The following is a 27,852-nucleotide window of genomic DNA, read 5'->3' as shown; positions in this document are numbered from 1 at the left end:
TTATACTCCTGCTCTCCCCCCTCACATCATGTCACTGTGTTACCAGCCCAGAGATCTGACCAGTCTCCTCCCCACACTCTCTGGTGTATCTCATACATCAGGAGCCATCAGCCCCTATTATACTCCTGCTCTCCCCCCTCACATCATGTCACTGTGTTACCAGCCCAGAGATCTGACCAGTCTCCTCCCCACACTCTCTGGTGTATCTCATACATCAGGAGCCATCAGCCCCTATTATACTCCTGCTCTCCCTCTCACATCATGTCACTGTGTGTTACCAGCCCAGAGATCTGACCAGTCTCCTCCCCACACTCTCTGGTGTATCTCATACATCAGGATCCATCACCCCCTATTATACTCCTGTACTCCCCCTCACATCATGTCACTGTGTGTTACCAGCCCAGAGATCTGACCAGTCTCCTCCCCACATTCTCTGGTGTATCTCATACATCAGGAGCCATCAGCCCCTATTATACTCCTGCTCTCCCCCCTCACATCATGTCACTGTGTTACCAGCCCAGAGATCTGACCAGTCTCCTCCCCACACTCTCTGGTGTATCTCATACATCAGGAGCCATCAGCCCCTATTATACTCCTGCTCTCCCTCTCACATCATGAAACTGTGTGTTACCAGCCCAGAGATCTGACCAGTCTCCTCCCCGCACTCTCTGGTGTATCTCATACATCAGGAGCCATCAGCCCCTATTATACTCCTGCTCTCCCCCCTCACATCATGTCACTGTGTGTTACCAGCCCAGAGATCTGACCAGTCTCCTCCCCACACTCTCTGGTGTATGTCATACATCAGGAGCCATCAGCCCCTATTATACTCCTGCTCTCCCCCCTCACATCATGTCACTGTGTGTTACCAGCCCAGAGATCTGACCAGTCTCCTCCCCACACTCTCTGGTGTATCTCATACATCAGGAGTCATTGGCCCCTATTAGACTCCTGCTCTCCCCCTCACATATATTTGCATGCTAGTGGCCAAGTTATCTGAACAGTCTTCTCCCCACACCCTGGTGATTCTTTTATATCAGTACAAGGTGATGCTATCAACTATTATTGGGAGGAGACCCTATGTGAAATGTCTAAGGAATTTACATATGCATTACCACCGGTGTCATTACCCTTATCTTCCTTGTGTAATATTACCTGAATGTTTGATTATATACTGCAATACTAAAGTAAAATTGGTGATTACTTTGACCCTAAGCTCACACACCCACCAAAATGTACACATTACCTTACACACTGCACTATAGTCACACGTGTCATTGTGCAATAGTCCCTAGTCTATGTGCTTGGGTGCTGTGTACTGTTGCACTTTATGCTGACTTGTCTCTGTATCCTGCTTTACCCTTATGCTTTATAACACTTTATGCTGTTTCCCATATTTTCTAATTTTTGTTCCATCCTGCTGCTCTCCTTCCCTCACAGTGCTCGTCAAAAGCTTCAGCCTACATTAGCAGGACTCTGGGCGAGCAGAGGCTATCCCACTGGTTTATTTTTTGCTCTGTGCCCACTTGGGAGAACTTCATGTAGTGTAGCTCCAGGCTAGGACACAGTTCTCATTTAGCCCACGTCCAAACTGCTTCCAAGGCCCCAATGTGTGTATGTTTGAGGACTGTGCTAAGAAGGGCATCGCGGATGGGCAGTGTCAATGGCTAAGGTCTGTGTTGGAGAATGTTACTCACCAAAGTCTGGGCATTGGGTGCTGTAATGGGGGCGTATAGCCTGCTGCTCACTGTGGCTGGGTCTGTGCAGTGTGTTTGTGCTATATGTTATCTGTACAAGAGTTCCTGACCTCAGCTGTTCCGACTCGATTTTGTGTCATCCTTAGCACTGAGGTTAGTGATTTCTATCCTGAGACCTGTTATTGCCTGTTCTCTGAAACTGTATCTGTCTGGCAAGTAATGACCCACTTGGCTGACTATGCTTCTGCACGCCTTTGAGCGCCTATAGTTTACCAGCTGCGTGCTTGTGAAACCAGAGGGCAGCGACCTGCATTTTGGGTGCAGCCCAAGCTTACTTGCGGGGGTCCCTGGTGAACACCACTGTCACGCTAGACTCTGCACCTCAGTATCAGCCAAATCCCATAACATGGGCAGCATCCACATTATTCCTCCATGAATGGGCCAGCATCTTTATGAACTGCGAACACACCGTATGCTATGGATCGTTATCTACGGTATGCGGTCAGCATGTCGGCAATGACTGAATAGACAGTCACTAAGTCAACACCAGAATTACTAATTTTACCATATTGACACTGTTAAAATGTCGACATATCACATGTCTACATAGTCATAAAACAGTACAATGTTAGGCTTAAGTGCCGACATTAACAGGTCTACTTGATGGAAGTGTCAACAGGTTCCAAGACTCCATTGTACATGTCAATATGCACTGTATTTACATGCTGTAGTCTAAATTATGATTGACGTTATAAACGTATACAAATCATACCAAACCCGTTTACAGTCCAATAATGCAAATTATTTTTCCATACAGATATGTATGTACCTAACCACATGGCCAATCTAAATGATCCCACTAATATGGATATACAGTATATGCAGAGGAGGAATTACTGCCAGGGGAAGAGGTATGTAAGTTATAATGTTGCTTATACAGGATCCTGGGTGGTACAATAGTATCACTATCCAATCAGCGCCCGACAGTGTCTCCCTTCATTCCCTATAGCCTTTATATGAATAACCTCCAGTCATAGACGTGGATGTGCTTCCACACTCTTAGGGCTAGTAGTGTGCGCTATTTCAACGGTTACAAATTTCCCAATCAAAACAATGGCCGGTCAGATAATCTAGATCCCATCATAGACAGAGTCTCAATCCCATGCAGTAATTTAGGTCTCTAACAGAAAAAGAGCCATTTCATATTATATAATTATAATACCACGTCATACGCTATTAGCCTCCAATGTATCATTTATGAATTGTCATTCCGCTACTGAGATACTTTGAATAGGATACATGATTTCTACCGAAGCCCTATCAATGTGGAGTCTATATGCTCTTTCTAGAGGGTTTCCTTCCACAAAGTTCAAAACAAACGTGTAGAAATATGGAACCTGGAGTGTGTTATGGGATTTAGGGCTCGATTCAGACCTGCTCGCTAGATGCGTATGCTTGCACCCAGCGTATGCAAATTTTGGCAGGCAGGCAATCGCACGGCAAGGAAAATGTCTTGGCTTGCTCAGTGTATGCAGACACCCACTTGAGCACGTCATCTCCAGGAAGTGTATGCAACCATCGGTACATCGGGTGCCATCGGATGCGATCGCAGCGCTTGATGCTGACCATACCCTACCGCAAGCACTTCAGTGTAAAAATAAGCCAGGTGACATGTACTATGATGCTGCTTATAATTTATGCACGCCTCTGGAACGGCGTTGAGACGCTAAGGCACGCCTGCGTTCGCATCTCCACTCCCCCCGTTTATAGTGGCCGGCCCCCGTCACCACCCACAAACGGCTTCTCCTGTCACTCACTCTGCTGGGCTGTCTATGCGCAGCGAGCAAACTCTTCCTGATCTCTCACTGCGGTTTGCACATGCGCACAATGCGAACATCGGCCAGCTATGAGCGAACACATCCTAGCAAGCAGGTCTGAATCAGGACCTTTGACTGTAAACTCAATGGGGTATGGACTGATGATTATTACTTAGAAAGCGCACCCAAGATGACAGCATCACCTATATAAAGTGTTCTGAATCCTATTTGGAGAAACGTGCTAGCCAGTGGTTCTCAACTCCAGTATCCAAGTATCATCAACAGGTCATGTTTTGTGGATTTTTTTCAATCATACCCACCTGCTTCCACAGACAGATACCTACAAAACATGACCTGTTGTGAAAACTTGAGGGTTGACACTGAGAAAGACTGTGCTATATACACAAATATTATTATAAAATTTTACTTATATAAAGAATATCACTGCAATTGTTCCACATCTACTAATGCAATGACATTTAGAGAATTTTCTGATGCCTTATAAATATCAGGTTTTTCACCTGTGTGACTTGTGTGATGTCTAACAAGAACGGATTTTCGTGCAAAACATTTTCCACACTCAGGACATGGAAATGGTTTCTCACCTGTGTGACTTGTGTGATGTCTAACAAGAACGGATTTTCGTGCAAAACATTTTCCACACTCAGGACATGGAAATGGTTTCTCACCTGTGTGACTTGTGTGATGTCTAACAAGAGCTGAATTTCGTGTAAAACATTTCCCACACTTGGAACATTGAAATGTTTTCTCCCCTGTGTGACTTCGCTGATGTGTAACAAGATTTGATTTTCGTGCATAATATTTTCCGCACTCAGGACATGGAAATCGTTGCTCACCGGTGTGAAGTCTCTGATGTTCAACAAAAATTGATTTAACTTTAAAACATTGCCCACACTCAGAGCATACGAATGATTTTTCACCTATGTGACTTCTCTGATGTATAACAAGACATGATTTTTGTGTATAACATTTCCCACACTCAGAGCATGAAAATGGTTTCTCCCCTGTGTGACTTCTCTCATGTTTGACAAGATATGATTTTAGTATAAAACGTTTCCCACACTCACAACATGCAAATGGTTTCTCACCTGTATGACTTCTCTGATGTGTAATAAGACTTGATTTTCGTGCAAAACGTTTCCCACACTCAGGACATGGAAATGGTTTCTCCCCTGTGTGAATTCTTTGATGTGCAACAAGAACTGATTTATGTGCAAAACATTTCCCACACTCAGAACATGGATACGGCGTCTCACCAGTGTGACTTCTCTGATGTATAACAAGACCTGATTTGTGTGTAAAACATTTCCCACACTCAGAACATGGAAATGGTTTCTCCCCTGTGTGACTTCTCTGATGTCTGACAATACTTGCTTTTCGTGCAAAACATTTCCCACACTCAGGACATGGAAATGGTTTCTCACCTTTGTGACTTCTCTGATGTCTGAGAAGACTTGATTTTCGTGCAAAACATTTCCCACACTCAGGACATGGAAATGGTTTCTCTCCTGTGTGAGTTCTCTGATGTGTAACAAGAACAGATTTTCGTACAAAACACTTTCCACACACAGGACAAGAAAATGTTTTCTCCCTTCTGTGACTACTCCAATGTGTAACAAGATCTGATTTCTCTAAAAAACATTTCCCACACTGAGAGCATGTAAATGATCTCTCACCTATGTGACTTCTCTGATGTATAACAAGATCTGATTTCCGTGTAAAACATTTCCTACACTTAGAACAAGAAAATGGCCTCACACCTGTATGACTTCTCTGATGTGTAACAAGAACTGATTTATATGTAAAACATTTCCCACACTTAGAACAGGGAAATATTTTATCAGGTGTATGAGCTGCACTATGTGTAACAAAAGCCGAGGTGTCAGGAGAATAGTCCTCATGATTATAAGAATCAGATGATATATCTGCACTGTGAGACACTGGATGTATATTTAGAGTATCAGGGTTGATTCCTGGAGATTCCTGTGTGATGTTATCTTCTGTTTTAATATCTGCAGACAAGATGAGATCTCCAACCAAGGAATTACTGCTTGTGCGTCCATCTGCTGGAAAAATATATTATTATTCACAGTTCTTTACATAACGCAGACATACTTCATAGCACTTTACTGAGAATATTAGACCATTAACATCAGTCCATGCCATAGTGGAGCTTACAATGTATATTTATTACCACTATGACACGCACACATTAGTGTTAATATGTGTTAGAAGCCAATTAAACTACCAGTATGATTTTTGGAGGGTTGGTGGAAACGCATACAAACTCCACACAGATATTCAGGATTTGAACTCATGACTGTAGAGCTGTGAGACAGCAATGCTAACCACTACACCACTGTGTTATTACTATGAATAAAGATGTTTATTTTGCACTTGCAAACTGTGACTACATTATTACATTTACAAATATACCAACAACAAATAAGACTCTCTATGAACAGATAAAATATTGGCATAAAATGGCACAAGCACATTATCAGCACATGTCATAGACCCAGCCCCAGGGATAGGCAGATGGCACATCAGCATTGGATATCTCCCCCCAAATGCAGACCTTGAGCAGTATTTGAAATCGTCCGATTTTCACCCCAAAAAAAACAGAGAAAACAGCAAACAGGTTTTTCTAACAGGAAAAATTTTCTCCATCCCAGACCAGAAAAAAAAAAAGCTAAATCCCTATTTTTGGCTAAAATTTCGGGATTTCTTTCAGAACCTTTAGGACCCCCCCCCCCCACAAATGATAAATGAGGCCAAGAAAATGTCGTAAGGTACGTGCTTTGACAAAAAATTACTGCGCAAATTTTGGGCGAAAAAAAAAAAAATAGTTTAATGGTTTTAACGTATTAGGTCTGATTATTCGGTGGGCAGTATGGATGCGTCAAGTGTTTTAAATATCGCACGTGGTGGCAGCAGGTGTTTTTTTTTATGGTTTTTAAATATTGCATTTTTACAACACAAAAATATACTCGCATTCATTTTAACATACTCCCAATTTATGTGGAACAATAATATACTGGAAAAAATTGCTATCAGTTTCAACGATTTTTTTTTTAAACTTGCGCTGTTGTTTTTCACCAAAGTACGCAACTTACCATTAGAGGGGGTCTCCAAAGGGTTCTGAAAGAAATTCCCACATTTTTAGGAAAAAAATAGGGATTTTGCTTTTTTTTTTTTTTCCTGGTCTGGGATGAAGAGAACTTTTCTCCAGTTTTTTTTTCTCCATTTTCACCTGTTTGCTGTTTTTTTTTGGCGAAAATCGGAAGATTTTGCTGATGGCGAAAAAAACTGCAGTTTCACCGCTAATTGAATACGGCCCTTTGCTGGGTAACGTTCCCTAGCCATCATCACAGAGCAGGAACCCTCATTAGCCAGTGATGTTGGTGAACCACAATATCCATCTAGACGCCCTCACACATAAACATGGCAAATGGGTTAATTACCAACAACTGCGTCCACATTACACAAAGTTCTCCAGGTGGATATATATGTAGCAAAAGCAGCTTCTATATGGTCCTCTGGTCATCCTCAGGGAGAGTAGTCCCACCAGAGTCATGCTACTAACAGGGTAATAAGTCACTGTATATAACCGCTGAGAGGGAAGGAGAGCGATAGGACAGAGCAACACAGAATGATGGCGGCACAGAGTGGGGGAGGCAGCAGGACAGGGTAGGAGAATGGTGCAGGGCACAGAGCGGGGGAGGCAGCAGGACAGGGTGGGGGAATGGCACAGGGCACAGAGCGGGGGAGGCAGCAGGACAGGGTAGGGGAATGGTGCAGGGCATAGCGGAGAAGGCAGCAGGACAGGGTAGGGGAATGGCACAGAGCGGGGGAGGCAGCAGGACAGGGTAGGGGTATGGTGCCGGGCACAGAGTGGGGGAGGCAGCAGGACAGGGTAGGGGAATGGCGCAGGGCACAGAGCGGGGGAGGCAGCAGGACAGGGTGGGGGAATGGCACAGGGCACAGGGCGGGGGAGGCAGCAGGACAGGGTAGGGGAATGGTGCAGGGCATAGCGGAGAAGGCAGCAGGACAGGGTAGGGGAATGGCACAGAGCGGGGGAGGCAGCAGGACAGGGTAGGGGTATGGTGCCGGGCACAGAGTGGGGGAGGCAGCAGGACAGGGTAGGGGAATGGTACAGGGCACAGAGCGGGGGAGGCAGCAGGACAGGGTAGGGGAATGGTGCAGGGCATAGCCGAGAAGGCAGCAGGACAGGGTAGGGGAATGGCACAGAGCGGGGGAGGCAGCAGGACAGGGTAGGGGTATGGTGCCGGGCACAGAGTGGGGGAGGCAGCAGGACAGGGTAGGGGAATGGTGCAGGGCACAGAGCGGGGGAGGCAGCAGGACAGGGTGGGGGAATGGCACAGGCACAGAGCGGGGGAGGCAGCAGGACAAGGTAGGGGAATGGTGCAGGGCATAGCGGAGAAGGCAGCAGGACAGGGTAGGGGAATGGCACAGAGCGGGGGAGGCAGCAGGACAGGGTAGGGGAATGGTGCAGGGCACAGAGTAAGGGAGGCAGCAGGACAGGGTAGGGGAATGGTGCAGGGCACAGAGCGGGGGAGGCAGCAGGACAGGGTGGGGGAATGGTACAGGGCACAGAGTGGGGGAGGCAGTAGGACAGGGTAGGGGAATGGTGCAGGGCATAGTGGAGAAGGCAGCAGGACAGGGTAGGGGAATGGCACAGAGCGGGGGAGGCAGCAGGACAGGGTAGGGGAATGGTGCAGGGCACAGAGTAAGGGAGGCAGCAGGACAGGGTAGGGGAATGGTACAGGGGACAGAGCGGGGGGAGGCAGCAGGACAGGGTAGGGGAATGGCACAGGGCACAGACTGGTAACAGCAGAAAGAGGAAGACACCAGAAGGGCAGAGCAGGATACAGAGACAGGTCAGCAGATATAATGCAACAGTATAGAGCATCCAAGAGACTGAAAGGAGCCAATGTGCAAAGACAGCTGTGTGGTTATAGCCCTGTGTGTGACAAAGTGCAGTTTGTGTAACGTGTTCATTGTGATGGGTAGTATATAGGTATACAGTATATCAAAAAATCTGTCACATAAAATGACTCAAGAAAGACAGTGGATATTGTCACATGTGGTAGTGCAATGGCATTTTAGCACATTTACCAGTGACTTCATTATTAAAGTGATGTACACTGACATACAATATTCCAGAGAGTGTGGGGAGGAGACTGGTCAGATCTCTGGGCTGGTAACACACAGTGACATGATGTGAGGAGGAGAGCAGGAGTATAATAGGGGCTGATGGCTCCTGATGTATGAGATACACCAGAGAGTGTGGGGAGGAGACTGGTCAGATCTCTGGGCTGGTAACACACAGTGCCATGATGGGAGGGGGAGAGCAGGAGTATAATAGGGGCTGAGTAGATTTTTGTATTGACTTAATTACTATTATTGTTTACTTATAAGCCAATAATAGGGCTTATTATGTAGTCGTCATTTACACATTTATCTAAACACTGTAACACCCACAGGCACACTGTGTAAGAAGTCAATCAACATCCCAGTATATTTTTGGACAGGGGAAGGAAATCCATGGAAAAACTGGGAGAACATACAAATTCCACATGTATAAGACACCAGTTAAAATCAAACCGGAGTTTCCATCACAACTCCTAATACTTACCCGTTGATTTGCTTCTGTCACCCGGCCACCGCTCCTTATGCTCCGATCCCTCTGCCGCCGGCTGCTTGCACCGGTCTCCACTCCCCGCTGCCTTGTTCCGGCATGCTGAAGACAGCGGCAGCCATTTTGGGACCGTTCCTTACCTGAAGCAGCGACGCCGATGGTCTTGCTGACACATTGATGCTGCCGCTGCTGATCATTGCTCTGCGGGTCTCTTCCTGTTGTTGGTGCCTGTGATCTCCTGCTACTCCCTAAGGGATCCTATCCCTGGTTCCTGTCTCACCTAAACAAATTGGAGAGTTGGCGGCCATTTTATTTTAAGTGCATATGGTGGTGGGATTCAGCTCCCCACAACAACGGGACCTGTCATTGGCTGCAGTATATGGCTGTTACTGGTGAACACTGGTGGTGTGCTAGCCACCATTTTGTCTTTATCTGCGGATACTCATGGCTGATTGCCTTACAGATGGCCATTTCCCTGCAGCTGATCCTTCAAGCTATTGCTGCCTCCACACAGAGGCTTCTCACTAAACTTGGAGAAGTGATGACTGTGTCCCCCAAGTGATGAGGTTACCTCTTGCATGTCTTATAAGAGAGAACAACTTTGGGGCTTATCCTCACGTAGGGAAGGCCCGTATTCAATTTGAAGCGAAAAGTCCGAATCAGCGATACATTTTCGCCGATGACGTCAGTTTCGCCTGTTTTGACGTATTCAATTTGGAAGACTTTTCGCCTAGGCGGAAACTCAATGCAATGTAATAAGCGGAAAAGTTTCGCCTATGAATAGCCGGCGGAAAAAAGTGCAGAATTGGGGTTTTGGAGTGCAACGTTTTGGGAACCCCCGTGCAGCCTTCAGACAGTCCCCCAAAGGTAAACTGCATCAAGAATGTTTTAAAAAACACTTAAGAACACCCCAAAAAATTAGTTTGAATTTGGGGGTGTAAACAAAATAAAATATGTTGGGGTACAAAGTTAAACACTAGCGAACTTGACTCTGGGGGGGTCCCCAAATATGCCCCAGGTGTTTTTTTGATTGCAGGTGTTTGCGGCAGGTGTATTTTTCACAATTTTTTCAACTTTACTTTAGCAACTTTTAAATATGCTGACCCCCATTTTCAAATACCCCAAATTTATTTTGAACAAAAAAACCTCCTAAATACTATTCTGCACCACTTATTAAAAAACGCTATTTAGCAGCTATTGAGGCCGTTAAAAAACACCAAATACCTTCAGCAAGCCAAATCGGGGGGTACCATAGCTAACCCCCATGTCAGAGCATCATTTGGGGGGTGTCAGGCTGATTTCCCCAAATCTGACAGAACTTTCCGCCTGTTCAAGTTTCGCCGGGTCCGGTTTTTGCCTACTTTCAAATTGAATAACGGCGATACGCTGGCACACGCTCTATACTTTTCCGCCTGCAAAACAGGTGAAGTAGGCGAAAAGTCCGGGGAGGCAAAAAAGTATCGCGGGTCTGCTCTAATAGAATACGGCTCTATGTTGGATATTGTTTCAAACCCAAGGCGTTCGGAGTCCACTGTGTATTTTCCAAAGAGTTGTTCTACATTTTTAGTGGAGGGATGGAGGCTCCAGGCTTTGCCATTCAAGTTTTTCATATTTTTCTCTGCGTGCCCTTGGGAGGATGGATGTCTTCAGGATACATCATTAAAGCATTCCAAGTACTTATGTATTTGGGCGAATGAGGATGGAACTTTACTTTACTTTCACTGCCTTTACTTTCACTGCCTGCTGAGGCCTGATCGGATTAATAATTTGATGCCGCTCATTGTGCTTTCATGTTTCAATATTTTCTATGTTTCGTTGTTTACAATATCCTAGTATATACATGTTATGTTCTGGGTTGTTTGTGGACCCGGGGTGGTACCAGGAGCAATCACAGAAGCGGGTTTGAATAAAAAACTAGGTTTTTTAATATGTGCTTGAGTAGACATAAACTATGGCAGTAAATAAAAGTCCAGGAATATATAAATGTGCACTAAAGTTCTTTGGTGGGAGCAATGGGTTAATGTCCAGGCAGAAACAATTAGAGCTGTCCAGGTGTGCAGGTAGTGAGACTGAAAATGATCAAGCAGGTATACAGGTAGTGATGCAGGAAATAGAAAGCCAGGTATGCAGGTAGTGAACTAAGGCAAATGAGCAGGATGTCAGCAGGCTCAGGCACTCAGGTATGGGCAAGGGTGGTGGAGGAAGCGGGGTAGTCCAGCGGAAGCTAGGAGCTGACAGGCAGACTTGCAGACAGCGAATTCACAGGAACAGGATAAGCACAGAGAACTCCCTCTCAGCTAGGCTGAGATACACGTTGCACTGGCAATGCAAGGGAGCTCTGAACTCCCTTAAATCCCCAGTGCTCAGCCGTGACTGGTCAGAGAGGAGCATGTGACACAACAGGATAGGGCAACTAGGTCACCTGAGCGGAGACAAGATGGCGGCGCCCATGCCAGAACGGAACGGAAGCACCCCCAGGCCTAACCAGACCAGAGTGACAGTATGCCCCCACAGAACCACGCACAGCTAATGCTCTTCGCCAGGCACCACTGCCACCGCCAGACGCCCCTCGCCATAGCGTCCTCACAGGTATTACCCGTCGACTACCATGCCGAGACACCCTGGTCGTGACAATACATTAGTATGTTGCCAAGCTTTAGGTCTTTGAAGAATGTTTTATCCTTATAGTATGTCTGTGGAAAATGTTTTATCCTTAGAATGCGGTAGAGCTGGGTTTAGTCTGGCCTAGCTAAGGTCAACAATATATTGCCCCTGTCAGTTATGTGTTTTACTATCCTTTGTCTGTTTGGGTTGTGGGAAGGGGGTTTATAGGTTAGGATACTGTAGGTTGGTAAGGGGAAACTGGGATCCAAGTATGCCTGGGTTGGGGTTAGGCCATACAGGGTGGGGGGTTATAGAGTCGTTTGTTTTGGAGGGTTTTGCTTTGATTTTTGGCAGATTATTAGGGGTAAATTTACTAAATGGGCGTTCTATTAAGAAGTGATGTTGTCAATAGCAACCAATCAGATTCCAGGTATTATCTTCTAGAAGTTGCTAGATAGATGAGTAGAATCTGATTGGTTGCTATGGTCAACATCACTTCTTAAATAGAACGCCCATCTTAGTAAATTTACCCCTTAGAATTTGTTAATTTTATTTAGTACTATTAATAGTACTAGCAATTATTCTATATCAGGTTTAAGATGCGAGTTACTTTTGTACTTTTATATGCCTATAGTACTGGTCATTTATATTTTACATTTGGTATTCAAGCTCATATGGCGCCTGTGGGCTCTTATTGTTATTGATATACTGTGAAGTGTTCTCTATATCCTGCTATATTGGTTATTTGTCTTTACCTATATTTATCTTTGAATATCGTATGTTTTACTGTCTGCCTTTATTATTTGTTGTTGGGTGTTTATTTTAAGTTCTCTATTGGGAATGTCATTTAAGATAATCGAATATTATTCTGTGAGTCAATGACTATGTAATTTGTCCTGTACCTGAACAACATTATGCTTAATCTGTTTCGTGCTTTTGATCTCTACTGATTCTGTATCAAGCATACTTTGTAATGTAGTCAATATATGTGTATTTGTTTTATGTTATTATAAAAACAATAAAACTTATTGAATTAAAAAAAAAAAAAAATCAATCCGAACATGGTGTACAGAGAGAATATGTGACCCTGCTGTAATAAGTGTTTAGTACTCACCTGTGCTGATATCTGTAGGGATTTCCTCCTTCTTACACTGCTGATTACCCCTCACATACGTCTCTTCTTCTCCCTCTGTATCTTCTGCCTTCATATCAGTCACATATGTCTCTTGTTCTCCCTCTACATCTTCTGCCTTCATATCAGTCACATACGTCTCTTCTTCTTCCTCTATATCTTCTGCCTTTATATCAGTCACATACGTCTCTTCTTCTTCCTCTATATCTTCTGCCTTCATATCAGTCACATACGTCTCTTCTTCTTCCTCTATATCTTCTGCCTTTATATCAGTCACATACGTCTCTTCTTCTTCCTCTATATCTTCTGCCTTCATATCAGTCACATACGTCTCTTCTTCTCCCTCTATATCTTCTGCCTTCATATCAGTCACACACGTCTCTTGTTCTCCCTCTATATCTTCTGCCTTCATATCAGTCACATACGTCTCTTCTTCCTCTTTATTTTCTACCTTCATATCAGTCAAAAACATCTCTACTTCTCCCTCTGTATCTTCTGCCTTCATATCAGTCACATACGTCTCTTCCTCTATATCTTTTGCCTTTATATAAGTCACATATGTCTCTTTTTCTCCCTCTATATCTTCTGCCTTATTATCAGTCAAATCTTCACTCTAAATAACCAACAAAATAAGATAAGTTTAATCATTTCTGTTCTAGTAAGTGAGATTGACCAGAAGAATATTAGTGTATTAGAGGCACACAAGTCATATAATGAAAAATAATTTGCGTTACAAAAGCCTTCTAACTCAGTGCTTGAGGGGACACTGGATACTGAGGAATAGTCTATATAAATATAACTTTGAAATATTTTGGCTCTTTACTCTATAGATTTTTGAAAAGTACAGCAATACATTAATATACTTCACATGTAAATTTTAAATCTGAGATAAGGTGAAGCAGACGTTTCTTCTGATATGTTCAAATGTCCCAGATCCTTTCTCCTCCACATAGTTTTTAACATTATACATAAATAAAAATAAAAACATTTTTCCAGCGTTTTTTGTACCTCACTGAGAAGAAGTACTGTTTGGACTATAAAGTGGACTTGGAGTTATTGATTTTATTTATTTGATTAAAGTTTTTTCTTGTTTATTAAAATAATAAATTAATTACTTGTTCGTGTCACTTGGAAGTGGATGATTTTTCCTCATGTTTGACCAATAAGAAACCATTATAGGAAAGGATCGTCCTGCCTTTATGTGAATGGGGTACGTCCTGAAGGACTATTTATAAAGAAACCATTATATGCTTATGTAAAGCTGCTCATAAGTCAGTAGGGTACGTTCTACCTGTATCTACCTTGGTGGATTGCATATTCTGCACGTTCGGGTATTATAAAGAAACCTTTACTTGCATGGAGTTGCACTTCTATGAAGTGAGTGTGGTACGTGAGGTTCTACATACTTACACCTGAGGAGACAGTTTCACCATCTATGCTATATTTGTTGGCTATTGGAGACCTACTACACATTGTTGGTTTTTTTTATAACTTCTTGTCTTTCATATATATACTACGTGGATGAGAAAGGATCTGGGACATTTGAACATATCAGAAGAACGTCTGCTTCACCTTATCTCAGATTTAAAACTTACATGTGAAGTATATTAATGTATGGCTGTACTTTTCCAAAATGGAGTATAGCGCCTAAATATATCACAACTTTATTTATATAGATTACTTTGTTTAAATCCTGGATTCTTTGGGCAGGATCAGTTGGACTGCTGATAGATACTCATTACATATGCCAGTAGTGTACTTTTCTTTTACATTTGACTATGAGGTATAGTGTGTGGTGACAGGAGCACGGTCACTTTATATTAACCAGACACGACTATACTCCTGCTGGTGTTTCTGCACCATAATCTCTACCCCATAGTGTCCAGTGTCCCCAAACTGGATATTAGAGAAAACAGCAGATTATGTACCTGTACATTACTTTTGATGTACTCCATGGCAGACCTTACAATGGGTTAAGTTCCTACTAACTTACCTAGAGACAGGTTAATAAAAAGACATCCAATAGGATGGTATATAATGTGGCTCATCCTCTTTTCGTGTCAGGATGCGTTACCTATTGTCCACGTAAACTATATTAAATGGGCAGTATGAGAAGCTGGTAAGAAAGTATGCAGGCTGAGAGGAAGAGTGACTATAGTAGTGCGAGCCTCCAGCATTGCGGAGGTTCGTCATTGCATGTGCGAGTTGTCAGCAAGTCTTAATGCCCTTGGATCCACACCCTCACACACTAAAACTGGGGCAGACCTAGCAATTGCTGCTAGGTGATAGCTAGTTTTAACCAAGCTATTCCTGCACACAATGCTAGGTGATACAGTATAACTTCCGAAGCTATCTCTAAAAAATATACATTTTGAACCAAGATGGGTGGGAACATTGGGCCACCATGGAGTGGTCAGAAGAAAAGGAATTATCCAATACATAATTTACGGTTTTCGCCTTCAGTCCTCCTTGGCAGCCCTTACTATGGGATGTACACAGGCAATACAATAGCGAGGGCCAACAATAAACATTTAAAATAACATATGCTGCATAATAATACATTTATTTACATGGCTGTGTGTAGAACGTGTCGCAGAAAAGAAGCAGCAGAGGAGAATATATCCCAGTGGTAATGACTAGTGAGGTCATCCAGTTGCCTCTGCTAAGTTCTGTCACTGATGGCTGAGCTTCCTTTGCCCAAGAAGTTACCACCTGTATAGGGGCCTTTAAATACCCCTGGTACTGTATTTCCTCATTTCTTTTATCCTTGTAGGATTACTTCCGTGAAATGTTTGGAAAGTGCACAAACTCTCTGAGGGGATCACCAATAAATATTCTGCATTCCTAATACACAGTAATCACTCACACTGAGGGCCTGATTCAGACCCGGTCGCAAGCGATGAGCGCTCGCAACTGGGTCGATGGTGGCATGCGCGAGACCCGGCTAGCGATGGGTACTCCGTCGCTCCGGGTCTCACACCAAAGGGGGCGAGCTGTCGATGTTGAGTGACAGCTCGCCCCGTTTGGTGGGGGGCGGGCCGTGGGAGTGGCTGCCCAAACGGAGGCGTTCCCATGGGAACGCCTACCGTTTGGGGGCGGCCCCACTGACATCACAAGTGATGTCAGTGGAGATCTTCCGGCTCTGTTAGAGCCGAAAGCTCTCTTGGGCTTGCGATGGGTAAAACCCTACCACATGGTCACGTCGCAAGTCCGATGGTCGCGATAGTCTTGACCATCGTGACCATCATCCTGGCCGCTCGCAATGGCTGTGGGTGGTCACCCATAGCTATGCGAGCGACCAAGAGGCCGCTCCAAAAAAAAAAAAAAAAAAGCCCGGCCCTGATTCAGAGCAAGCGCTCTGTCAGAGCGAGCGGCTCTGAATCAGGCCCTGAGTCCAGTGATGATGTCTCCTCACTTTGCTCTCCACTGGCTGTGGTAAGACGGTACAATACTCTCCTGGTTAATGTGATATATAGAAACTGGGATGGTGATTAGAGACACTTTATAATTGTAAGTATTTAGAAAAGGTTCCTTTATTCCCATAGTGCCTGTAACTCTCCAGTTAGTTCCGCTAAGTGCTGTTGTGATTGAGACACCTTTCCTCGCACAGAGATACTGTGTATTGTATGGATTTTGTGCTCCTAGACATTGTATTTGCTGTGATCGAACAAGCTGACTTTCTGTCCTGACCACAATCCGGCCATGTTTCTGCAATAAGGTCATCACCTGTATTTTCTTGGTGTCTGTCACATGTTCTGATTCTCCTACAACCAGGATGATGTATAGATGTGGCCACATCTAGGCCCCCAGATCTCTTCGCTATGCACCAGCATTTCTGTAAAGGTTCATAGAGAAGTTGCCAGGCCAAAAGGAAGACCGGTGAGCTGGTAATGTTGTCCCTGATCCAGCACCTGAGACACTTCCTGTGCTACACTACAACATAAGAGGAAGCGTCCTGTAGGTCTATGGGTGTAAGGAAATCCTCCTGGCTGATAGCAGAGAGGATCAAATTCACTGTTCCCATGCAAAATGGTCTGACACTGACATAGCTGTTTAGTCTCCTCAGGTTGAGGATGGTGCAAAAGGATCCTGAGGTCTTTTAGATATGGAAAAGTCTGGAATTAAAGCCTTTGCTCTTCTGTCCTGAAGGAACCCAGGACATCTATGGCTGTTTGTAGTAAAGCTGGTAGCGGTTCTGTAGTTCGTCTAGTACCGTTACTTCTTAGTTTACATGAAAACATGGAATTCTAGATACTGAGGAAACTATCTAGTCTCTATACTTATTGATGTCCAGGACCCAATTGTCTTTTATACAATGTTTCCATACCATATGTGTGTATAGTACGAAGTTCTACAGGTGTTAAACAAGATTGGTCCTGACAATAGTCATTGCGGGTTCCAACGCTTTGGCCTATTAGTCTTAATCTTGAAGGCCCAAACAGGCTGTCTAGAGGTAGGAGGAACATTCTGGCTGTGGTATTGCCTTCCAGTTGTATAACTTCTAAGTTTTTGAATTGTAAATATGAAGAGGGAGGCTGGAAAAGCCGGTATTTTCTTTCCATTAGATTTTCCATCACTATCCAGTAATCCAGTTTGTCTCTGAATAAGAGTTTTCTTTCACAAGCAGATTAGCCAAAACGGTGTCTAATTAGGCTGCAATACGGCAGAACAAGGCGGTTCATCCGGCCACCAATGTTGATGCCGTGGACACTGCTGATGAACAGGAATTGCACACTCAGCGGGTATTGCCTGTTTACCTTGCCATCAATGTCCATATGGAGTGTATCTCCCCACAGTCTTACACATCTAGGCCCTAAGGGCATAGCGATACTTGATTTCAATGTGGTTTTGGAGAAACTAGGACGTTTCTTGAAAGCACTCACCAGTGGAATAGTAGATCTAGCAGACATGGTCGAACTTCTTACTTCCAGTCACTTTAGGAACCCAGCTCCACTTCAATAGATCTTCATCACTGAATACATACATGTAAGTCTCATAGGATTATACTGGTGTACTCCACGTGCTCAATTGCCCAAGGACTAAGGACCTCATTCAGAGGCGGTCGCAAGAAGCAATCGCTCTCTCTGAATGAGGACGGGCGCTTCCTTTTTTTTTGTGCGGCCTCCTGGTCGCAAGCTAAGCTATGGGTTACCACCCACAGCTTAGCTAGCGACCAGGGTGATGGTCGCGATGGTCAAGACCTTCGCGACCATCGGGGCTTGCGACCAGACCCTAAGGTTGGGTCTGGGCACTCGCAAGCCCCAGGGAGCTTCCTGCTCTGATCGAGCAGGAAGCTACCCACTGACATCACTGATGATGTCAGTGCGGCCGCCCACAAAACGGTAGGCGTTCCTTAAGGAACGCCTGTTTTGTAAACCACCCCCCGCTCCGCCTACAAAACGGGGCGAGCTGTCAATCAACATCGACAGCCGCCCCTTTTGTAGCGAGCTCCGGAGCGAGAGATTTTCTCTCTCGCTCCGGGGCTTGCGCACGCGCAGGCCTACCCATCGGGTCGGTACGGAGCACATAGGTGCTTGCGACTGGGTCTGAATGACCCCCTAAATCTTCTACCTCAGGATGTTCCCGGAAACCTCTGTTCTTGTGGCTGCAATCCTCAGAGATCTTCCTGCTAATGTGGGTGTTATTAGTGCCGTCATTCCCATAGATTTATGTTACTCGGCACAGATTCCTCATTATACAAGCTAAATATCATGTTTCCTCACTGTCATCAAATCCGGCTGCAGATGAATCTTCTACTAATCAGAGGAATCCCTATCTGAGTCCAGGCTTTTAGGAGATCTTGAGGGAGATGTATTAAAGCAACCAATGAGTATCAGCCTATCCTTTTATAGAATGTACGAGCTTGTAAGCTGATTAGTTGCTATGGGCAACTTCTGTACTTCACTCTTTAGGAGCTGTGATACCAGGGCTGTGGAGCCGGGAGGCAAACTTTTGACTCCAACTCATCTATTAGTAAAATCAAGAACTTGGGAGTCTAAGGATTGGCTTACTGACTCCACAGACCTGTTTGATACATCTCCCCCCTTGTTCTTTTTGCCTCCCTGTTATTCTCTAAATTGCTCTGGAGGCTGGTTTCATCCCTTATTCTGGGATCTGTGATTGCTGCACAGTACTCCTTCATTGTGTGCAGGAAACCTTATTATGTGGTCACTTGTTAGTCGTTTTCTCCCCCAAAGACTCTGCACGGGCACTGAAGAGAGGAGTAGATGTATTATAATAGCACGGATCGTCTTCCTCATTACCAAGCCTAGTGCAGATGCCCTGTGTCTCACCTCCCGGCCTCCGCTGGGCATGTGCGAGATCCCGCCTGCATTTTCCGCAGCAGGGACAGATATTGATAACTGCAGCTGCCGGATTGTTCATAAATTGCCCAGCACATCGGCGCTGCTATCTTGTAGATAGCAGCGCCCCTGTCATTTACCGCCTAACCCCTCAATAATACATGGAGAAAAAGCGTCATCAACGCACATAACGTACGCTGATAAGACTTCTTCGCCATATCGACAGTTAATACATCTCCCCCGGAATCACTATGTTTCAGGATGCAGCATATGATTTAGTGGCTTAGTTTGGGCAAGTGACTTCCAAGTGTGTGGGATCAGGCTCCAGCTGCAACCAGCTTCAGGAAATGGATTGAAGGGTACATGGAGCATGTGCATCCTCAGAGCATCGATCTTATACATTAGGTGCTTTATGTTACATCACTCACTGACAGTTCTGCTCCCAAGGACAGCAGAGTGGTGCATTTGGGTTAGACTGTCTGTACTGAGCTTGTAGAACTAACATAATACATTGCCAGAAACAATGAGAGGGGTAAGCCTCTGTTGCAGCCAGAAATGATGAGAGAGGAAAGCCTATATTATAGCCGGGAACAATGAGAGAGGTAAGCCTCTGTTAAAGCCAGGAACTGAGAGGTAAGAATCTGTTACAGCCAGGAACTATGAGAGAGGTAAGCCTCTGTTACAGCCAGGAACGATGAGAGAGGTACGCCTCTGTTACAGCCGGGAACCATGAGAGAGGTAAGCCTCTGTTACAGCCAGGAACCATGAGAGAGGTAAGCCTCTGTTACAGCCAGGAACTATGAGAGAGGCAAGTCTCTGTTACAGCAAGCCTCTATTACAGCCTGGAACCATGAGAGAGGTAAGTCTCTGTTACAGCCAGGAACCATGAGAGAGGTAAGTCTCTGTTACAGCCAGGAACCATGAGAGAGGTAAGTCTCTGTTACAGCCAGGAACCATGAGAGAGGTAAGTCTCTGTTACAGCCAGGAACCATGAGAGAGGTAAGTCTCTGTTACAGCCAGGAACCATGAGAGAGGTAAGTCTCTGTTACAGCCAGGAACCATGAGAGTGGTAAGTCTCTGTTACAGCCAGGAACTATGAGAGAGGTAAGTCTCTGTTACAGCCAGGAACCATGAGAGAGGTAAGCCTCTGTTACAGCCGGGAACAATGAGAGAGGTAAGCTTCAGTTACAGCCAGGAACAATGAGAGAGGTAAGCCTCTGTTGCAGCCAGAAATGATGAGAGAGGAAAGCCTATATTATAGCCGGGAACAATGAGAGAGGTAAGCCTCTGTTACAGCAAGCCTCTATTACAGCCTGGAACCATGAGAGAGGTAAGCCTCTGTTACAGCCAGGAACCATGAGAGAGGTAAGTCTCTGTTAAAGCCAGGAACTGAGAGGTAAGAATCTGTTACAGCCAGGAACTGAGAAGTAAGCCTCTGTTACAGCCAGGAACTATGAGAGAGGTACGCCTCTGTTACAGCCGGGAACCATGAGAGAGGTACGCCTCTGTTACAGCCGGGAACCATGAGAGAGGTAAGCCTCTGTTACAGCCGGGAACCATGAGAGAGGTAAGCCTCTGTTACAGCCAGGAACGATGAGAGAGGTACGCCTGTTACAGCCGGGAACCATGAGAGAGGTAAGCCTCTGTTACAGCCAGGAACCATGAGAGAGGTAAGCCTCTGTTACAGCCAGGAACTATGAGAGAGGCAAGTCTCTGTTACAGCCAGGAACCATGAGAGAGGTAAGTCTCTGTTACAGCCAGGAACCATGAGAGTGGTAAGCCTCTATTACAGCCTGGAACCATGAGAGAGGTAAGCCTCTGTTACAGCCAGGAACCATGAGAGAGGTAAGTCTCTGTTAAAGCCAGGAACTGAGAGGTAAGAATCTGTTACAGCCAGGAACTGAGAAGTAAGCCTCTGTTACAGCCAGGAACTATGAGAGAGGTACGCCTCTGTTACAGCCGGGAACCATGAGAGAGGTACGCCTCTGTTACAGCCGGGAACCATGAGAGAGGTAAGCCTCTGTTACAGCCAGGAACGATGAGAGAGGTACGCCTGTTACAGCCGGGAACCATGAGAGAGGTAAGCCTCTGTTACAGCCAGGAACCATGAGAGAGGTAAGCCTCTGTTACAGCCAGGAACTATGAGAGAGGCAAGTCTCTGTTACAGCCAGGAACCATGAGAGAGGTAAGTCTCTGTTACAGCCAGGAACCATGAGAGTGGTAAGTCTCTGTTACAGCCAGGAACCATGAGAGTGGTAAGTCTCTGTTACAGCCAGGAACTATGAGAGAGGTAAGTCTCTGTTACAGCCAGGAACTGAGAGGTAAGAATCTGTTACAGCCAGGAACTGAGAAGCCTCTGTTACAGCCAGGAACGATGAGAGAGGTACGCCTCTGTTACAGCCGGGAACCATGAGAGAGGTAAGCCTCTGTTACAGCCAGGAACCATGAGAGAGGCAAGTCTCTGTTACAGCAAGCCTCTATTACAGCCTGGAACCATGAGAGAGGTAAGCCTCTGTTACAGCCAGGAAACATGAGAGAGGTAAGTCTCTGTTACAGCCAGGAACCATGAGAGTGGTAAGTCTCTGTTACAGCCAGGAACTATGAGAGAGGTAAGTCTCTGTTACAGCCAGGAACCATGAGAGAGGTAAGCCTCTGTTACAGCCAGGAACCATGAGAGAGGTAAGCCTCTGTTACAGCCTGGAACCATGAGAGAGGTAAGCCTATGTTACAACCGGAAATGAGAGCAGTAAGCCTCTTTTATAGTCGGGAACCTTGAGAGAGGTAAGCCTCTGTTACAGCCAGGAACTATGAGAGCGGTAAGCCACTGTTACAGCCAGAAACAATGAGAGAGGTAAGCCTCTGTTACAGCCAGAAACAATGAGAGAGGTAAGCCTCTGTTACAGAAACCACACACTACTAACTGACCTAGACAGGAAAAGATACAGGTGACGTGGAGAAGCCTCATTATAGACAACCCTTTGTGGGGGCTGCCATAGACTAGAGAATGGAAATAGTAAGTCACTTCTTAAATTGCTATTTGGTGATACCCTAAATACCACCTACCTGATGCACCTGTGGGATCCTGTGATTTTCCTCTTTACAGTTCTGGGAATAAAGAGGATGTGGACATCTCTCTGGGGTATTTCTGTTACTGGGTCCATCTGTAGGAGACACACAGTGACTGAGTACATTGTATATAAGTGATTATCTGGTGATGTGTGTATATAGGGGGTACCCATACCTGCTCTCCCCTGTACAATAAATGACAGTCTCCTCTTACCCAGTGATGTGAGGGGCCGGTGATTCTCCATCATCACGTCCTTGTACAGACCCCTGTGTCCTTCTATATACTCCCACTCCTCCATGGAGAAATAGACAATGATGTCCTCACACCTTATAGGAACCTGACACACACAATGATACAGTCATCACCCAGACACATCCCCTGGTGCTACTGTATAATGTCCCATTCCCAGCAGTCACCTCTCCAGTCATCACCCAGACACATCCCCTGGTGTTACTGTATAATGTCCCATTCCCAGCAGTCACCTCTCCAGTCATCACTAAAACACATCCCCTGGCGTTACTGTACAATGTCCCATTCCCAGCAGTCACCTCTCCAGTCATCACCCAGACACATCCCCTGGTGTTACTGTATAAAGTCCCATTCCCAGCAGTCACCTCTCCAGTCATCGCCCCGACACATCCCCTGGTGTTACTGTATAATGTCCCATTCCCAGCAGTCACCTCTCCAGTCATCACCCAGACACATCCCCTGGTGTTACTGTATAATGTCCCACTCCCAGCAGTCACCTCTCCAGTCATCACCCAGACACATCCCCTGGTGTTACTGTATAATGTCCCACTCCCAGCAGTCACCTCTCCAGTCATCACCCAGACACATCCCCTGGTGTTACTGTATAATGTCCCCTTCCCAGCAGTCACCTCTCCAGTCGTCACCCAGACACATCCCCTGGTGTTACTGTATAATGTCCCCTTCCCAGCAGTCACCTCTCCAGTCATCACCCAGACACATCCCCTGGTGTTACTGTATAATGTCCCCTTCCCAGCAGTCACCTCTCCAGTCATCACCCAGACACATCCCCTGGTGTTACTGTATAATGTCCCCTTCCCAGCAGTCACCTCTCCAGTCATCACCCAGACACATCCCCTGGTGTTACTGTATAATGTCCCATTCCCAGCAGTCACCTCTCCAGTCAACAGCTTAAAGATCTTGTTGGTGAGTTCCAGGATCTTCTGGTCATTGTGTCTCTCATGTATCAGTGAGTGAGGTGGAGGCACCGTGATGGGGCTCTGGGTCCTGCTCAGTCTTCCTGACACACAGGGACGGCTGCTGGGTGTCTCACACTCACCGGTTGTCTTCTTCACTACTGTGTAATCCTGAGTATTGGGGGAGACATCAATGAGAAGGTTAAACTCTACCTAAATATAGCTGTTTATTCAGGTATTGCTATAAGATTCAGACGCAATCAAATAACTAAATTATAAATCAGTTAGAGAATGACACAGCTCCTAATGAGTACCTCTCAAATACTCTAGAACTAAATAAATTAAATATCTTTAAAAAGAGCGCAATATATCAATTTAGTAGACAATTAATACTTTAATTCTCAGATTAACACAATACATATAAAATCACATATCAATAGATATAGATTCTCACACATCATAATAAAAATCAAGTTATCCCAAAGCTCTCAGGAGCAAGTGTATATATAACTGGCCAATGGTATAGCACCAAAACCTTTATTTAGTGACTTAAATGCTTTGTGATTCCGGATGTGTTAACGGGAATCGGTATGATATGCCGGCTATCGGGATGCCTCCAGTCAGAATACTGACAGCGGCATCCCAATGGTTGGTATCCCGACAGGGGTCGGGTAAGTATATTTACCCTCCCTCCCCCTAACCCTCCCTTCTGGTAGCATAATCCTCCCCACCCCATACCTTAACCCTCCCCACCACATACCCTAACCCTCCCTGTGAGTTCTTAAACCTAGGTCCCCCTCCTTCGTGCCTAAACCTAACCCTCCCCCTTAGTGCCTAAACCTAACCCCCCCAGTGGTGCCTGACCCTAACCACCCCCCCAAAACCTAAACGCTAACCCCGCTAAGTGCCCTAACCCTCTCCCCCTCCCAGCTAAGAGGACGGGCACACCAGACTTACCTCGTTCGGGCATCTGTCCGTCTGCTTTCCGGCCTCGGGATTAAGATAGGCGTCGAAATGCATTTCAACTCTATATTAACTCTCTTGTCGGGATATCAGCTTCGCCATTTAGACCGGCGGCCGCAGCTGACTACATCCCGTGTTAACGTACTGATGCTGGTTATTGTAGAAAAGATCTGTAAACTAAAGAATATCACGGATCCTGTGCCTACTATGAAGGAACACAAATTAGGCAGTGTGCTACCAATTGAATCACCAGCAATTGGAATCACAAAGCATTTAAGACACTAAGGGGTAAATTTACTAAAGTGAGAATTTTTAGAAGTGAGTTTTAAAAGTGATGTTGCCCATAGCAACCAATCATATTCTACTTAACATTTAACTAGCACCTTCTAGAAGATAATAGCTAGAATCTGATTGGTTACTATGGGCAACATCACTTTTAAAACTCACTTCTAAAAACTCTCACTTTAGTAAATTTACCCCTAAATATACAATGTTTTTGGTGCTATACTTGTGGCCAGTTATTGACTTGATCCTGACGTGATTAACTCCACCATTAAACACATATATATATTTGAATTACCATACTCTAGAGATTCTATTTCTATTGCTATGTAATTTTATATATACTTTTATTTTTTAAGAATTAAAGTATTAATTGCCTACTAAGTTGATACAAACATCTCTAACAAGAGTGTAATGTATCTTTTATAATTGTTTATTCAGGTGTTCATTTTGCATGTCCCTGCCTTATTATTATAGATATGTGATGTCACTGTGACACTCCCAGATCCCCTCATCTCCCCAGTCATGTCCCTGTATTATTACTATAGATATAAGTGATGTCACTGTGACACTCCCAGATCCCCTCACCTCCCCAGTCATGTCCCTGTATTATTACTATAGATATAAGTGATGTCACTGTGACACTCCCAGATCCCCTCACCTCCCCAGTCATGTCCCTGTATTATTACTATAGATATAAGTGATGTCACTGTGACTCTCGCAGATCCCCTCACCTCCCCAGTCATGTCCCTGTATTATTACTATAGATATAAATGATGTCACTGTGACACTCCCAGATCCCCTCACCTCCCCAGTCATGTCCCTGTATTATTACTATAGATATAAGTGATGTCACTGTGACACTCCCAGATCCCCTCATCTCCCCAGTCATGTCCCTGTATTATTACTATAGATATAAGTGATGTCACTGTGACACTCCCAGATCCCCTCACCTCCCCAGTCATGTCCCTGTATTATTACTATAGATATAAGTGATGTCACTGTGACACTCCCAGATCCCCTCACCTCCCCAGTCATGTCCCCGTATTATTACTATAGATATAAGTGATGTCACTGAGACACTCCCAGATCCCCATCACCTCCCCAGTCATGTCCCTGTATTATTACTATAGATATAAGTGATGTCACTGAGACACTCCCAGATCCCCATCACCTCCCCAGTCATGTCCCTTTATTATTACTATAGATATAAGTGATGTCACTGTGACACTCCCAGATCCCCTCACCTCCCCAGTCATGTCCCTGTATTATTACTATAGATATAAGTGATGTCACTGTGACACTCCCAGATCCCCTCTCCTCCCCAGTCATGTCCCTGTATTATTACTATAGATATAAGTGATGTCACTGTGACACTCCCAGATCCCCTCACCTCCCCAGTCATGTCCCCGTATTATTACTATAGATATAAGTGATGTCACTGAGACACTCCCAGATCCCCATCACCTCCCCAGTCATGTCCCTGTATTATTACTATAGATATAAGTGATGTCACTGAGACACTCCCAGATCCCCATCACCTCCCCAGTCATGTCCCTTTATTATTACTATAGATATAAGTGATGTCACTGTGACACTCCCAGATCCCCTCACCTCCCCAGTCATGTCCCTGTATTATTACTATAGATATAAGTGATGTCACTGTGACACTCCCAGATCCCCTCTCCTCCCCAGTCATGTCCCTGTATTACTACTATAGATATAAGTGATGTCACTGTGACACTCCCAGATCCCCTCACCTCCCCAGTCAACAGGTAAATGATTTCCAGGGTGAGGGTTAAAAACCTCTCACTTGTGTGACTTTGGTCCCTGTCAATCCACAGTTAGTGTATAGAATGTATCTCATTCAAAGCTGACTTTCACTTTAACTCAACTGTCTATGAATAGAGTAAATATTACAGATTACACATGTAATGTAGTCAGATATCAAACATTTAGCGACCAATAAGTCTTCCTCTTCTACCTGAGGCACAGTACTGCGCACACCATATACATCCTAAAAACCAACATATATAGTCACAGCCCAGCATTACACCTCATACATACAGTCTTGGGCACACCTTATACATCCTCATACCAAGCAGATATACCCCCCATACCCACAGTCACTGCCCAGCATTACACCTCATACATACAGTCCTTGGCACACCTTATACATCCTCATGCCCAGCACATATACCCCCAATACCCAAAGTCACTGCCCAGCATTACACCTCATACATACAGTCCTGGGCACACCTTATACATCCTCATGCCCAGCACATATACCCCCAATACCCACAGTGACTGCCCAGCATTACACCTCATACATACAATCCTGGGCACACATTATACAGCCTCATGTCCAGCACATATACCCCCCATACCCACAGTCACTGCCCAGCATTACACCTCATACATACAGTCCTGGGCACACCTTATACAGCCTCATGCCTGGCACATATACCCCCCCATACCCACAGTCACTGCCCAGCATTACACCTCATACATACAGTCCTGGGCACACCTTATACAGCCTCATGCCCAGCACATATACCCCCATACCCACAGTCACTGCCCAGCATTACACCTCATACATACAGTCCTGGGCACACCTTATACAGCCTCATGCCCAGCACATATACCCCCATACCCACAGTCACTGCCCAGCATTACACCTCATACATACAGTCCTGGGCACACCTTATACAGCCTCATGTCCAGCACATATACCCCCCATACCCACAGTCACTGCCCAGCATTACACCTCATACATACAGTCCTGGGCACACCATATACAGCCTCATGCCTGGCACATATACCCCCCATACTCACAGTCACTGCCCAGCATTACACCTCATACATACAGTCCTGGGCACACCTTATACAGCCTCATGTCCAGCACATATACCCCCCATACCCACAGTCACTGCCCAGCATTACACCTCATACATACAGTCCTGGGCACACCTTATACAGCCTCATGTCCAGCACATATACCCCCCATACCCACAGTCACTGCCCAGCATTACACCTCATACATAATAATAACACTATTAGTGACAGCAGTAATAATAAAGTACAGGCCTGGTACCTGTAACACAGCTCCTCCTCCTCCTCCTCCTGATCTGCCGCAGACAGA

The 27,852-nt window shown here is 45.2% G+C and overlaps 1 protein-coding gene across 2 annotated transcripts; it reads right to left on the bottom strand.

Annotated features, from left to right (window-relative positions):
• Positions 1–849: 849 nt before the first annotated feature.
• Positions 850–27,852, bottom strand: LOC148474922 (uncharacterized). 2 transcript variants are annotated; one of them, XM_088457994.1, is made up of 6 exons: positions 27,805–27,852; positions 23,445–23,636; positions 22,516–22,639; positions 22,299–22,396; positions 12,916–13,546; positions 850–5,601 (listed from the first exon to the last, which is right to left on the bottom strand). In XM_088457994.1, exons 3-6 carry the CDS (start codon positions 22,598–22,600, stop codon positions 3,956–3,958), a joined length of 2,460 nt encoding a protein of 819 aa, XP_088314120.1. In that variant the 5' UTR covers positions 22,601–22,639; positions 23,445–23,636; positions 27,805–27,852; the 3' UTR covers positions 850–3,955. The 2 variants fall into 2 exon arrangements, with proteins under 2 accessions (XP_088314120.1, XP_088314121.1); XM_088457995.1 differs by lacking the exon at positions 27,805–27,852 and having other exon boundaries at positions 850–5,598.

The sequence above is a fragment of the Taudactylus pleione genome, unplaced genomic scaffold (assembly GCF_031769625.1).
Source record: "Taudactylus pleione unplaced genomic scaffold, aTauple2 ptg000800l, whole genome shotgun sequence".
Lineage (NCBI taxonomy): Eukaryota > Metazoa > Chordata > Amphibia > Anura > Myobatrachidae > Taudactylus > Taudactylus pleione.
Note: the sequence above shows the minus strand (reverse complement) of the source record. Positions and strands in the feature narration are given on the sequence as shown.

What these genes read in the sequence shown, in the direction of transcription:
- LOC148474922 (XM_088457994.1), bottom strand. Translation starts at nt 22,600, where the DNA reads ATGGAGGAGTGGGAGTATATAGAAGGACACAGGGGTCTGTACAAGGAC. An exon ending in CCGGCCCCTCACATCACTGG is followed by an intron (nt 22,397 to 22,515) that starts GTAAGAGGAGAC and finishes TGTCTCCTACAG; the next exon opens with ATGGACCCAGTAACAGAAAT. An exon ending in GGATCCCACAGGTGCATCAG is followed by an intron (nt 13,547 to 22,298) that starts GTAGGTGGTATT and finishes TTGGTTATTTAG; the next exon opens with AGTGAAGATTTGACTGATAA.